Genomic DNA, 13586 nt, shown 5'->3' on the forward strand with positions numbered 1-13586 from the left:
GTGACCTGGCTGCACATTCACAAAAAAAAAAAAAAAAAAAAAAAACAAAAAAAACAGATTTTGTAACTATACAATTATGTTCCTATGGCAACAATACGTACTAGTCATACCCGTGCTATAAAAACCTCAAACAGTTCATGCATGGGATTTTCCTGTCTTTTAAGCACCCCATGAGCCAACGTCTGGCAGCTCAGGGCAAGGAGAGACTTGTAATGCCGCAGTGGAAAGCAGAAAGTCAGAAAGGAAGGGACAAACCTCCTCCTCTTCAAACCCAGTCAGGTCCCACCTGTAGTTGAGGCGCATCTGCTTTCTCTTCCAGTGTTCCATAAAGGTAGCAGCTGAAACGACAGGTTGACAATTATTTGGGCGTTTCACAAAAAGCTTTGGAAGTCGTATCAGCCTCGGGGACATGCCTTGAAGCTGCACCTGCCAGGAAGATGCCTGTGGGCACACTCCCTGTTGCCACCAGGAGGTCCCAGCAGGTGCAGCATTACACAGCACACCCAGCCGGCCTGACTCCTCTGTGGCTGCTCGCTCCTTCAGCGGTAACGTCTGCCTGGGAAGTGCCGGTAATCGGTGCTAGCAGCCAACTTTTCTACATGAGCTAAAAGAAAGGGCATTTGCTGTACCCACATGGCTACATGCAGAACGATGCATGCAATTTTTTAAGGGGTCTAAGCAAGTCAGACTCCTAAACTTATTTAAATATTTGTGTGTGACTAATGATACTGCTTGTCTTCATCTGTATGCAATTCTGTCTGTAAGCCCAAACAAATCTGTGTTTCATCTCTACAAAATATGACTGATTTAACTAGCCTAGTACTGTTAATATAGTTATTCCCTCAAAGATATCAAAATAAACCATTTTCGTATTATAATTCCATCCATCTAGTAGTCATAATAGTACTGTTAGCTCTTATAATCACACCCAAACCAAAATATTCATGCCAGTGTAAAAGCTGCAGGTGGGCAGGCTGTTAAAGAAGCCTTTAATATATGTATATATTTTTATCATTAGAAGAACTAGAATTTTCTTTTTGATGGGGAAGAATTCCAGAAAAGAAACCTCATTAATGCAGTTCTTGAGTCACAGTAAAAGATCCTGGTCTATATCAGTCTATCTGCCTCTGAGACAGAGCAAGTTCTCAGAGGACATATTTAGATGCTGGGAATACACCAGTACCGTATAATAAATAAGTGATTATGAAAGAGGCAAGTCTACCCAGAAGTGGTGTTCCCAGGGGAGCTTCCCGCAGTGAGCATTAACAGATGTGCTCAGAAACATTCACCCCCCACATTCAGGAAAAACAGAGGCAGGGAGAGGGCAAGAAGGTTGAATACAGAGGAAAGGACACCCTTGTGACTGGAGCCTGGCTATGGTCATGACACTCATTCATCTTCTAAGTGAAACTCCCACCTGCCAAACTTACAACTGAGTCCCTGCACAAGCCATATGCTTTCTGTAAATCTGTATCAACATAAGTATCTCTTAAGAGAGACCACGACATGGTCGCAGGGCTCCCTCCCCATCCCATGCTGCTGCAGCTCCTGCCCTGGGATTTGCAGTTTCCATCCACAGTCAGGAATATGGAAAACGAGTAACGCATCATTTCTTAGTGCTACTAGGAATCATTTCATGGCACTGCCTTGCAACGATGCAAAATGAAAATAATGCATCTGAAATGCAGCCAGCTCATTTCAAAAGCAGTGGGTGCACGTGCCATGTAGGATGCAGTAGCAGAGCACTGCCTCTTCACCAGGCATACTTGCATTTTCATATTTCATCTGGGCCCACCAGCATAAATGGAGCTCAACAGTTCCCAAAGGTTACCACCCAGATACTCTTATTTTCTCAGATTTTTAATGACATTTCAGACCACAGCTTCAGGTTTACTCCTTTGGAAAAAAGCCAGTATCACTCAGTACAAGGTAAGATTCAGGGCTGGGCCAAGGAGAGCCTGCTATTTTGGGGAGCAGCACTGTGCTATGGTCAATATTTAATGCTGAATCTGTGACAGAAGCCCAGCTCAGTGCTGTAGCTGCTGTAACTCCCACGAGTAGAGTTCTCTGGGTTGTTGTAATAACACCACAGAAAGAAAGCTTGGCTAAGTGATTGCTCAGAGGGATACCTCCAAACTTGAAATAATTTCTCTTTTGCTATGCTAAGGAGACCCTGTGTCACCCGAGCAGGTCAGTTAGCTTCCCCCTGCCTCGGTTCTTCAGCTGCACATCAGCCTAATAAACCTTCTCCTTACAGGCAGAGGTGCTCACAAATGGATGACACTGAAGACTGTGTGTGTACCTACACTTACAGACAATTTCTGTTGAAACTATTTTCTAAAAAAAGTGTTCCTTTCATTTAAAAAAAAAATACTTTGACAAATCCTTTAGAAACTGCAGTAATGCAAATTCATAACCTTGTGGAAAAAGTTCAGACTTCTCAATTCAAAATGACATTTTTGAAAAAACAAACATTTATTTTACATGGTATTACTCTGAAATAAAATTTTATGCTGACCCAGAACAACTCAGGAAGTTTCACACTCCACTCCAACACTATCTCTGATATTAAGCCTCATTTTGTACAGAGCACAGAAACTGGTTTCTGCCAATATTCCTGCCTTTGCCCAAGAAGGTTAAAAATGGATGGAGGAACCCACAGCTTTTTGCTAAAGAAAGGGAGGTAGACAGCCTCACTCTGGATAATCGAGCATTATGTGCCAAGAACTGTGCGTGGGTCACGATAACAGTAAACGAAAGAGACCGAAACTGATACTTGACTCTCCACATGACAGCATCAGACTATTTAAAGCCTCTGACATGGCACCCTGCTTTGGGGTGTATCACATTTCTCCCTGTATGTTACACGCCCAGATGATCCTGAAGATCACAGTCACTCCTCCCTGCTGTAAAGTAGTTCAGTTCAACCTCCCCAACTCTCCAGCTTTCCCTCTCAACCTGTTGCACTCCCAACACCCCACTACCCCTTCAATCTATCTGCAGGTCTGTCCTTTTCCTTGCAGTCATTGACAATGAGCTCTTAGTAAGTGGACTCACACTGATGTATGCTGAAATCAGTTCCAGTGAGTGCGAATGTAAAAAATGGTTCATTACATACTAGAACAAATAAAAGTCCATATTGGGTTTTTAGGATTAAATATCACCCAGAACAGTTTCTTGGGTAGCTCACAACAAGGTTGACAGGAGGGGCTAATGTCCTGTGCCCCTCGCCAACACTGGGAACATGTGGCTGTTGAACTTCATAGCTGAGGGGAGTAAAGCACACATCCCTGTTCTCTTGCGGCATCTCACAGAATCACAGAATTGTCTCGGTTGGAAGAGACCTCCAAGATCACCTAGCCCAACTTCTGACCTAACACTAACCAGTCCTCCACTAAACCGTATCACTAAGCTCTACATCTAAATATCTTTCAAAGACCTCCAGGGATGGTGACTCAACCACATCTCTGTACAGGGCTCCCAGTTAATCACAGAATCACAGAATTTCTAGGTTGGAAGAGACCTCAAGATCATCGAGTCCAACCTCTGACCTAATGCTAGCAGTCCCCACTAAACCATATCCCTAAGCTCTACATCTAAACGTCTTTTGAAGACTTCCAGGGATGGTGACTCCACCACTTCCCTGGGCAGCCTGTTCCAATGCCTCACAACCCTTTCAGTAAAGAAATTCTTCCTAAAATCTAACCTAAAACTCCCCTGGCTAAAAAACCACGTGTTCTGCACCCAACAGTTCCCATTTATCTAAACAGGCCCCATTGCCTTGCAGCAGGGATGACCATGGCTCACACAACCCTCTTAACCACCCTTGAACCACTCTCACAAAGGTTTCACAATGCTTTTAAATAAGTTCCCCAGATAAGAAAAGAAAGGTTAAGTGACTGGCTCAAATACAGGGCCAGTCAGCATCAGAAAAAATACCTATAACACTGTTGCTGGTCCACACGCGTGATGTCTGCTTGCTGATAAACTTAATTGCTTCTCAGAGCACACTCAAGAATCAATCTTGGTTTGTCCGGAGATGTTTAAAGGCCATTACACTTCCCTGCGGAGCCCTCCCCTCAACCCCAAAGTACATCAATACATTTCTTCTGTAATGTTCTAAAGTGGAAGCTGGCTCTGCAAATAGATTTTTTTTTTTGGCAAGCTATGCAATCCAGTTAATGAAATTTTGACATACCATGCTGCAGTTTTATGACAGATGCTTAACAATCTCATTTGATATTCATCTTGAGCAACTTTTTGAATTTTAGCTTTCAGTGCAGAATATAAATTTTGGGGTGACAGTTTCATGTTGGGGGGGGGAGAGTTTTTTATATAATTAACTGTCTGGGTATAAATATACCACTTTATCTCTTCTGTTTCTTCCTGTTGTGTTTTAAATAATTAAAAACTTAACATCAAGGCATTTATCTTCTTACCCCAGAGAGCCATGAAGACTGAGAAGAAGACAGTTGCAGGGTTATCAAAAAGATGACTTGCACGAGCAGTTGCACAAGCAGAGCTCATCTTCCAGTAACTGCATGTTCTGTCACACAAGGGACACATGGTGATATTGTTTCTCTGGTCACACATTTCCATACTGCAAGGAAACAACAACACGTGTGAAAAGCAATGTCAGTACAGCTCATCTTCCATTATCTGACAATATTTTTTGATGGGCCATTCTCTTTGGCACAGCATCTATTTCTGATCTGTAGGACCATTAAATGCTACTCTTGTAGTGATTCTCTCTCCTGGCCCAGTGAGTAGCTCTGTCCGTAACCTACACTGATACAGGGGCTGAAATAGATGCATAAAGGTCTATGCTTTTTATTACAGAAACTTAAAGCTAAAAACATAATAAATAAATAAATAATTCTAGTTTTAAAATACTAACGACAGTAATAGGTAAGGTAACAAGGGAAACGTTGAGTATTAAGAGATGAGTTAATGAATTTAACCTCTCTGCACTCCATCTCTGAAATAGCAATAGTGATGCTCTCCTTGACTTTCTTCCACAGTTGGAAAAAGTACAAAGGAATATTAACAAACAAAAATAAATATATTTTTTATATCTATTAATCTGCTTTGTTAATCACTGCTTATGGTTGCTGCACAAAGAATGTAATTTTCATACACAGCTGATGATGCATAATGCAAAATCATAAGGCTTTAAAAATTATTATAATACAAAACTTAGTAAAATTTAAAAATAGTATGACATCAAGATTTTGTTAATCTGACCACAATTGCTTAGTTTAGACGTGTATATTCTTTATTTATCTTCATGCCGCACAGCACACTTGTCAGCATTTTAAGATGGAAAGCACTAAAACCTATCATTAGCAGCATTTTGTTGGTTTGTTTTAACATAATGATCTGAGTTAGAAAAAAAAATACCTGAGCAAACAGCCAAGAATTATTTTTAGTACATCAATGCAACTCAACAAATAATATTAACAATAATTGCTAATGATTTTAAAATACACTTTATTTCTGGTGCCTGCGCTCAGCTGCTGGTAAGTCTCCATATTGCTTATTGGAAACAGGAATTGGTGAGACTGTAGGCTCCCCTGGCCTGGGGAACTTGCCCTCACCTCAAGCACACCTCCCAAAAGATGAAGCATGCAAAGGAAGACAAATCTGTTTTTTTCCTCTTTGTTCGTTTTTACCTTGGTATATTCTCATCCACAGTTGCACAGCCGTATAGGAAAACAATAATCCCTACAATGGAAGCTGGAATAAGCATTTGTGTATAAACTCCCAGCCAGGCAAAATATAGTCCAATCTTCTCTCCAAAGTATTTTCTGAAAGACATTAAAGATTTAAAGAGAGACAGAGAGAAACAAAAAAATGTTTCCTATTTCTTAAAATATATCATGGATAAAATTATGAATCACAGCTGGATTTAGCATGGAGAAAGTAAGATCCGATGACCTGTGGGAATGTTTTCCCCTCAGAGGACTCTCTTTCTCATGATGCTTGGAGTTAATCCAGTGATGCAGGCACCATGAAAGCCAGTCAGTCCAACTGGTCATTTTTTTCCCGTCTTTCTGCCGTGTAAACTGGTATCTTTGGACCTCCTGAGAGCTATTCATCTTACAAAAGCCCTGCATTTTCTGTAACTTAGTTGCTCCATAGAGTCTCTACTCTCACCCAGAGCAAAAAAAACTCATTGAGAGCATTGAAGCCCTGCACAAACTTCCTCCCTACCCAGCCCTGCTCCCCTTGTTTCCACCAGGCTAGCCAGAGGTGCAGATGTGGGACTATTCCTGGGCACAGCACTGCAAGCTCACAGTCGTCCATCCTCAGGAGGATGGGTACCGAGGGACCTGCACGTGCTGCAGAGCATGGGTGGGAAGGGCTGCGGCGCGGGAACCCGACCTTGGGGCTGAGCTCTCACCTCACCAGGTCAATGGGCTGGTATTTATAGAAGACTCCATAGCTCGCCCACTCCTCGCACAGCAGCTGTAAAAGAGAAAAGAAGGTCAAAACAGAAGCAACACATACATGGCTTACTTCTCCTTTGCAGTGCTCATGCTGTGATCCGGTCTCACCTCTCTTCAATTTCAAAACATAACTCAGATCTGCCAATACACACAGTCTGCATTAAGCATTAAATACAAATTCGGTGATCTGGCATGCTATAACACAGTGATGAATTCTAGTACATTAAAAGGCTCTTCAGCAATGGGATTGATGGATAACTACAGCAGAGATAGGGAGAGCAGTCCTGATTTTATGATCTGCAGAAAGTATCTAGCAGAATAGACGCAAAAGATGAACATGCTTTGAATTACAAGATGGAGAAAACTAGCATAAGTGGGTTTGTTTTCAATAGCATGAATATTCAGCATTCATCAAGAGGAGCTGCACAGAAGTGCCTGGAAGGCTCCATTTAATAGGAGTTCAGCTTTAAACTAGAAGAATGTGATGATTTCCACCCATCCTTCTGGTTGGAATATAAGCCAAGGAAAACAATGATTCCCCACTAGTGATTTATAAAATTAAATCCCTCACAAAAAATAGTTTCCTACAAGATCTTCAACTTACCCTTTCCTTTCTAAAACACAAAAATAGTATATCTATGATCTGATTTTTAAAATATAGTTCAACTATCACAGTGAACAAGAAATCTGTGTGTGTATCCAAAAAATAGTGGATGAAATAACTGTGCTCATTGGCCACCTGTTGCCATCACCTTCCCTGGGACGAGGGTACTGGCCTCTCACCATCTGCTTGTGAATTCACATCTTCTCTACTTCTTTCCTTGCTTCAACCCAGTTACAAGAGCTAGGGAGCAGGATGTTCCTGAACTAATTACTAACATTTCAAGGAGATGTTCGGATGGTAATTTCTGAGACCACTTCTTAGGAGACCAGCCCAAGCAGGATGCCACTGCTCAAGTCCATACGCGATGTTATTGCAGCAGGGAGAAGCTTGGCATATGTGGCTGTGCTCCTTCAGTGACGCACAGCAAAGCAAGGTCAGGCAGGCTGGTGCTCCAGCCTCTGCCACACACAGCCAGCATGGTTTCTAGACCAGCTCTGCAATTCTTCTGCCAATTTATAAGTACAAACCTTCCAAGCTGAACAGCGGTACCACACCTTCAAACCATTCCAAAATACAGCCTTCCTTCTATGGGAATGTGATGTCAAAAATACAGGTGGACTGCAGATCTTCCCCTCCTTGCCCCAAATAATTCATTTTTATTAGTTTCCTTACAACCGCAAGGGCAGAAACTGAAACCTGAAAGGTAGACTTCTATTAAATATCAACATTCTCGCAAGTGTGATTTGAATTCTGTTCTAGGTTTCTTTCAACCATGTTTCCAAAAATTTAAGGTTGGCTGCCTCTGTCTGGGAAACATGCAATGATTCAGGCACCTCAACATTCATGCGTATGAGCAGAGATATCTCTTTTTATTATTTTTTCACTTCCTTTCAATAAGCTAAGTCAGTGCTGGAAACAAGATAATTCCTCGGTGAGATACACTGGTCAAGCCTATCAGGTGACACTAAACTGAGGAGATTTTGCATCAGTGTCATTTTTCACTTTTGGACGGCACTTCAAACAGAATTTGCATTTATAATACAAATGAATTATCTCATTTATCCTGACATTTACCAGCCTGTTATTCAAAGCACAGCTTCAAAGACATGATAATCGAAGATCAGTTTGCTAGTCCTAAATATTTACTTCATTTCTATGCTCAAATTTAATTCTGTTGTAAAAAAGGCACAACCTGGCCTAGCACTGGATTAGATTAAAGAAAACTTCAAGAAAGCAGAAGAGACATGCCAAAGCACACCAAAGTATTATTTGAAGGAACTGGAAGCTGAAGCAAAGGTAAACATTTCAAAACAGACAGTGGACTTGTGAAATAAGTGCATTTGTGAGGTTAGTAGTAAAGATAATAATCCAGACACTTTACAAAATGCGGACTTTCATCCTGTTTTTGTTTGAGAGATGTATTGCTCAATGATGACATGACAACCATGTGGTATTTTTAACACAAATCAATGGGGGTGGATGGGTAGGAGGGAGGGAATCAACAGCAGCTGTCCCTTGGTGAGACACTTGCACACTGAGGCACAGCAGACCTCTAATTTTGGGTACCTATTTTCATATGGCCACCCTTGAGGGCCTGAGATCTGCTTCTCCCATGCCCTGAGCCACGCTTTTCCACAGAATCTTTCTGGGGATGTGATCATGAAACAAGTCAGAAAGGCAAAGGCAAGGTGGTGGTGCTGCTAGTCTGGAAGCCCAATGTATGTGGCACCAAATTCAGAAACTCTTCCTGGAAGCTGGGAGGTTATGAGTAGACTTAAGCTCTAATCTGCCACACTGAAAATGAGAATTTGCTTTAGAGAAGTGTGGTCACAAGTATGCAGCGCTTCCATTCTGAATTTAAAAAGCTGACATTTCTGCACAGTGTAGAAAAAAATTGAATTTTCTGATGAGAAGTATTCCCTCAGAATTGTTCCTAAACAAATGCTTTTGAGTATACAGACACTAAAAACAATTTAAGCCACAGACTTATGTGGAAAGTGATACAGGGCATCAGCATACAACCATAAGACCATCTCTGGCTTAACTCCACAGTAAAACTTAGATGCAAATGAGAATTTATCAGGAATGCGCCATTCTTTACCCTTCCCAATAGCCATCACCATCACACTCATGTTTTGGTTGGTCCCCTCCTCTGTCCAGAGCAGCAGCACATTAACTCACCAGAGACTGCAATGCTTTTTGCACAGGTCTCTGTGGCATGAAGCAGGGTTTGTTTCAGGTATGGATATCAGAAGATGGCTGAGCATATTCTCATCAGTGCAGGCCTGACATTACATCACCGCAACTTTAGGATCCACATCTAAATGTTGTCAATACTTGCCAACACAGCAAATAATGCATTACCACCAACCTGGTACTTTATACATAGCCACATCGTGCTCCACATTAAGGCAGATTGAAACGTTAGGAAGTATTTATGTACTTCTACTGCGTGGCATTTTCATGGTATTTTGTGTGAAATCCTGGCAACGCCCAGATCCCAGTGGGTGACTTCAGGCTGCGACTCTGGCAAAAACCTGTTAAACCCCGTTACATCCACTTACTTTTCTGTCATTGGGTTCGACGTTTTCACCTTCATAGTCACCCTTTAAAAAAAAAAAAAAAGAAAACGTGTCATTCAGAGAGTCGCACGCAGAGCTGCTATGCCTCCTGCAATGCCCGCGTATCCTGCTCACTTAATGCATCGAAAACAGAAATGCAATCTGTAAAATAATGCTGTATTTTAGGAGTTCATTTGTCATAGCACACTTTGTCTCCTGTCGTTGGGCACATTAAGAAAGAGTAATGATGTCTGTCACCGGGGTACAAGGAATGAATAAGTGATAAAGGTGGCCTAAAAATGTCAAGGGAAAGGATGTGGTATTTCCACGGTGTTTGGGGTTCATCTCAGTCCACTTGACAGAGGAGAGAGCAGCTGAGAGAGCTGATCTGTATCCAGACTCTCCAAACACTCAGGGCTGATTAGATCTGAGGTTTTAATATGGAGCTATTTTTAAATACGATAAAGGAGTAAATGAAGACAACAAATAAATTACTTACAACAGAGCCTATCAGTAGCTGTCTAAAGATGTGAGGCCAGTACATGCAGAGAAGTTTATTTAACCTTTTTGGATTTCTAAGTGATATCACTGTAGCTTGCAAGTGCCTGATGTTTGTGATAAGCATCGGACAGATGACAAGCCTGTTGTGATCACTGTTACCCAGAAATAAAACACTCAAGACAAAATGAGCAGGGCAGAAAACTAAGATGGCACACTTCATCCGCACATTCCCCATGGTGAAATCTGCACTGGGCTCAGTACTCTCTGGATGCTTACACAGCCAGCACATCACGAGCAGTATTTCTGCAATGTCCCCTTGACATCTGCCAGGCCTTTTTTGCAAGGCTCTGGCTAAAGGTGCGTGTTTGTCAGTTCTAGTTGTGCTGTGAACCCCCCAAGTTAAGGTGACACTAGCACCCAGCTGTTGCATGCCTCCCACTCAGGGAATCACAGGATGGCTGAGGTTGGCAAGGACCTCTGGGGGTCACTGGTCTAAGTCCCCTGCTCAAGCAGGGACACCCAGAGCAGGGTGCTCAGGACCATGTCCAGGTGGCTTTTGAAGATCTCCAAGGAGGAGATGCCACCTCCTCTCTGAACAACCTGTGCAACTGCTCTGTCACCCACAGAGCATAGCAGTGCTCCCTGGTGCTCAGACAGAACCTCCTGTGTCCCATTTTGTGCCCGCTGCCTCTGGTCCTGGCACTGTGCACCGCTGAAAAGAGCCTGGTTCTGCCTTCTTTGCACCCTTCCTTCAGGTATTTATAGACATTGATAAGATCCCCCTCTACCTTTTCCTCTCCAGGCTGAGCAGTCTCAGCTCTCTCAGCCTCTCCTGAGGGGAATGCCAGGGAGGTTTAGATATGGGAGTGAGCCCCTTGGTGCCCGAGGAACACATATGCATCTCAGCAATGATGCCAGAGACCTTGGGAACAGGCCAGAAAGTAACAGAACCATTCCATTTCCCAAGCCACCAAAGCAACTCCTCTAATATCATTTTAAGACATCATCTATGATCATCAAAAGTAAGACAGAGGCGGGGAATTCATTAAAAGCGACCACAGTGAAGGAAGCAACCTGCAGAGGTTACTAGAGTCATCCATCCTACAAGCAAGCAGGAAGTCAGGGTCCTGAGCACCAATGTTTGGGATGATGCCATTAATACATAACACAATAAGGACTATTTGTGTCAGACAGTAGACATGTAAAATATATTCCAAGATCACTTACATCATGCAAAGGATATGCGGCACTGTAAACTCCATTGGCAAGCAGGCTGGTGATCCCTTGAAAAATAAAGACATAATAGTTATTTACAATTTCAAGGCCAGACAGTCTCGCTTCATCATCCTTCCTGGAGGTTTCCCTCAGAATAACAGTCATCTGCTCAGATAATGATTTTTCTGTCATCTCATTCCTTTTCATGTACTTTCATTTTTAATCATATAGGTTATTAAACATAACTCATTTTATGAAACAGAAAACTGCAGAGAGCAAGAAGAAGTCATATATATATTTGAGAATCAAGAATTAGAAGCCAATGGCTTGAAATTAGTCATTATAATAAACCGCATTTTCTGAAAAGTCAGTTTGATTTAAGGGCAAGCCTGCAGATTTGAAAGTGTGTAGCAGAAGGCTCGATCACAAGAAGAATACAACTGGAATTGATGGCATACGGGAACACGCATACGCACTTGCCATACACACAGAGTTTTGAATTTAGATTTCAGATTGATTAGAGAAATTGTAGGGAAAGCCTTTGCAAAGACCTTGGCGTAATACTTACCATATTTACCACATTTTCGTCTTTTATTTAAAAGGGTAGTTTCCTTCTTTCTTCCCTCTCCTTTCCCTGTTTACACATCCGTTTATTAGTTACATGCATGAGCCTGAAAGCAGTTAATGCTTCATCTACACACTGTATGTGGCATGTGGGACTCTGAGGTCCTGCCCTCTCAGGTGCGGCTCCGCTCCTTCACCAGAGCCAGAGCACAACAGTGACAGAAGGATGGGAGAAGGCACGTGGCCAAGGGCATGCCCGTGGTGCACCTCTTCCAGAAGTCACCTGGCCAGACCTGGACCTCTGAGGGCTGTAGGTCACATCCTCTCACACGCTGCTGCCTCTGCTGGCATTCATATAGCTACTCCCAGTGATGGAGCAGTACCCGTGTCTGAATGCGTTATCTGTGAAGATAGGTTGGTCATCCGACTAACTGGTTTGGAGTCACAGCCTGTTCAGGTCAGTCAGTGCAAAGCCAAGCAGTTCTCTTTGTGCAAGGCTAACTAAAAAGAAAATCTGGCATTGTGGAGAATTTCAAAGGACTTCAAACAAAGAAAAATGATGTGCTACAGTGTGCTCCATGCTGCCTGTCCATTTCTACCACGAGTGTGGGACAGTGAGCATGAACCAGGAAGCAGATCACTGCAGGTTCAGGAGACATTTTCAACTGTTCTTGAAAAAAGAATTTTTCAAGCTCACTAATATTTTTATATTCACTCATATTTTTACTGAGCACGTGCTGCAGGAACTGCTCCAGCAGTGCTCAGTATGCTGTATCATTATTTTTTCAAAGTGCTATTTAAGATTATACAGTGCTATGAATTTTCTGCAAATATCTCCACGCTTCTGGCAGAAACAACTAGGGAACAGATGAGTTATCCTTCCAAGGCTGTGCTACCAAATAGCTACACAATATACTTGCACATATCAGCATTTAGCAACTATGATACGTTCACATTTTCACAAATTTGCAAAATCAATAACAAAGACTGCAGTGTTTGCTGTGCTGCTGCCTTTTTCCTGCTGGACAGAAGTGTTGCAGCATTATCTGTGTTTGCTCAAATCCGTTTGCAACCTTTGCTGGGTTGTAACCCAGCATTCCAGTGCTGTAACACAAAGGACCTGATTGAGTTATGCTGTTTGTACCCTCGGACATGCCAGGCTAATGACATCTTTATTAGGTATACTTTGTGACCTTGCCAGTCTATGGAAGAAGAACAATCCAGGAATCCTAACACTTTACCTTCCTCTGCCTTTTCAAACCATCTCTAATTTGTTTCCCATTTTTGGACCCCCCAAAAAATAAAAAAAATAAAAAAAGGAAAAAAAAAAACAAGTGAGCAACCAACTCTAAGGCAAGAATTCAAACTGAACTATATGATGTTCCCCTTTCAAGAGTGCAAATACATAATTTCCAACAAAAATGACATCAGACTCAAAAAAGAGTCCTGAAAGTCACAGATGAATTTGGATTTCCCATGCTAAAGGGAAACAGAACTTCTGTTAATATTGGCTGAACACCAAGTAAATTTAGTGTATATAAGGACTCAACAATTGTACATTGTATGTTCTCACTTCAACAGAAAAGTCAAAGCAGGGAAATCATTTCTGGCATAATTATTCTTCTATTATTTGATGGACTTCTAAACGGCTGATGGGTCAACATTGAACAGAACTACCTGTAATTCAAGTTC

At 42.0% G+C, this 13586-nt stretch overlaps 1 protein-coding gene across 2 annotated transcripts in view; it reads right to left on the reverse strand.

Annotated features, from left to right (window-relative positions):
- Positions 1 to 13586, reverse strand: part of ANO1 (anoctamin 1) — a 77746-nt gene that overhangs the window by 18309 nt on the left and 45851 nt on the right. For both annotated transcript variants that reach the window (XM_084288410.1, XM_084288409.1), the window contains exons 8-13: positions 11343 to 11398; positions 9618 to 9659; positions 6404 to 6468; positions 5673 to 5807; positions 4440 to 4600; positions 256 to 338 (exon numbers count right to left, since the gene is read on the reverse strand). In XM_084288410.1, the coding sequence (XP_084144536.1) occupies positions 256 to 338; positions 4440 to 4600; positions 5673 to 5807; positions 6404 to 6468; positions 9618 to 9659; positions 11343 to 11398 (542 nt within the window). The remainder of the gene's footprint in view (positions 1 to 255; positions 339 to 4439; positions 4601 to 5672; positions 5808 to 6403; positions 6469 to 9617; positions 9660 to 11342; positions 11399 to 13586) is intronic.

Source organism: Netta rufina, assembly GCF_964035555.1.
Source record: "Netta rufina genome assembly, chromosome: 5".
Classification (NCBI taxonomy): Eukaryota; Metazoa; Chordata; class Aves; order Anseriformes; family Anatidae; genus Netta; species Netta rufina.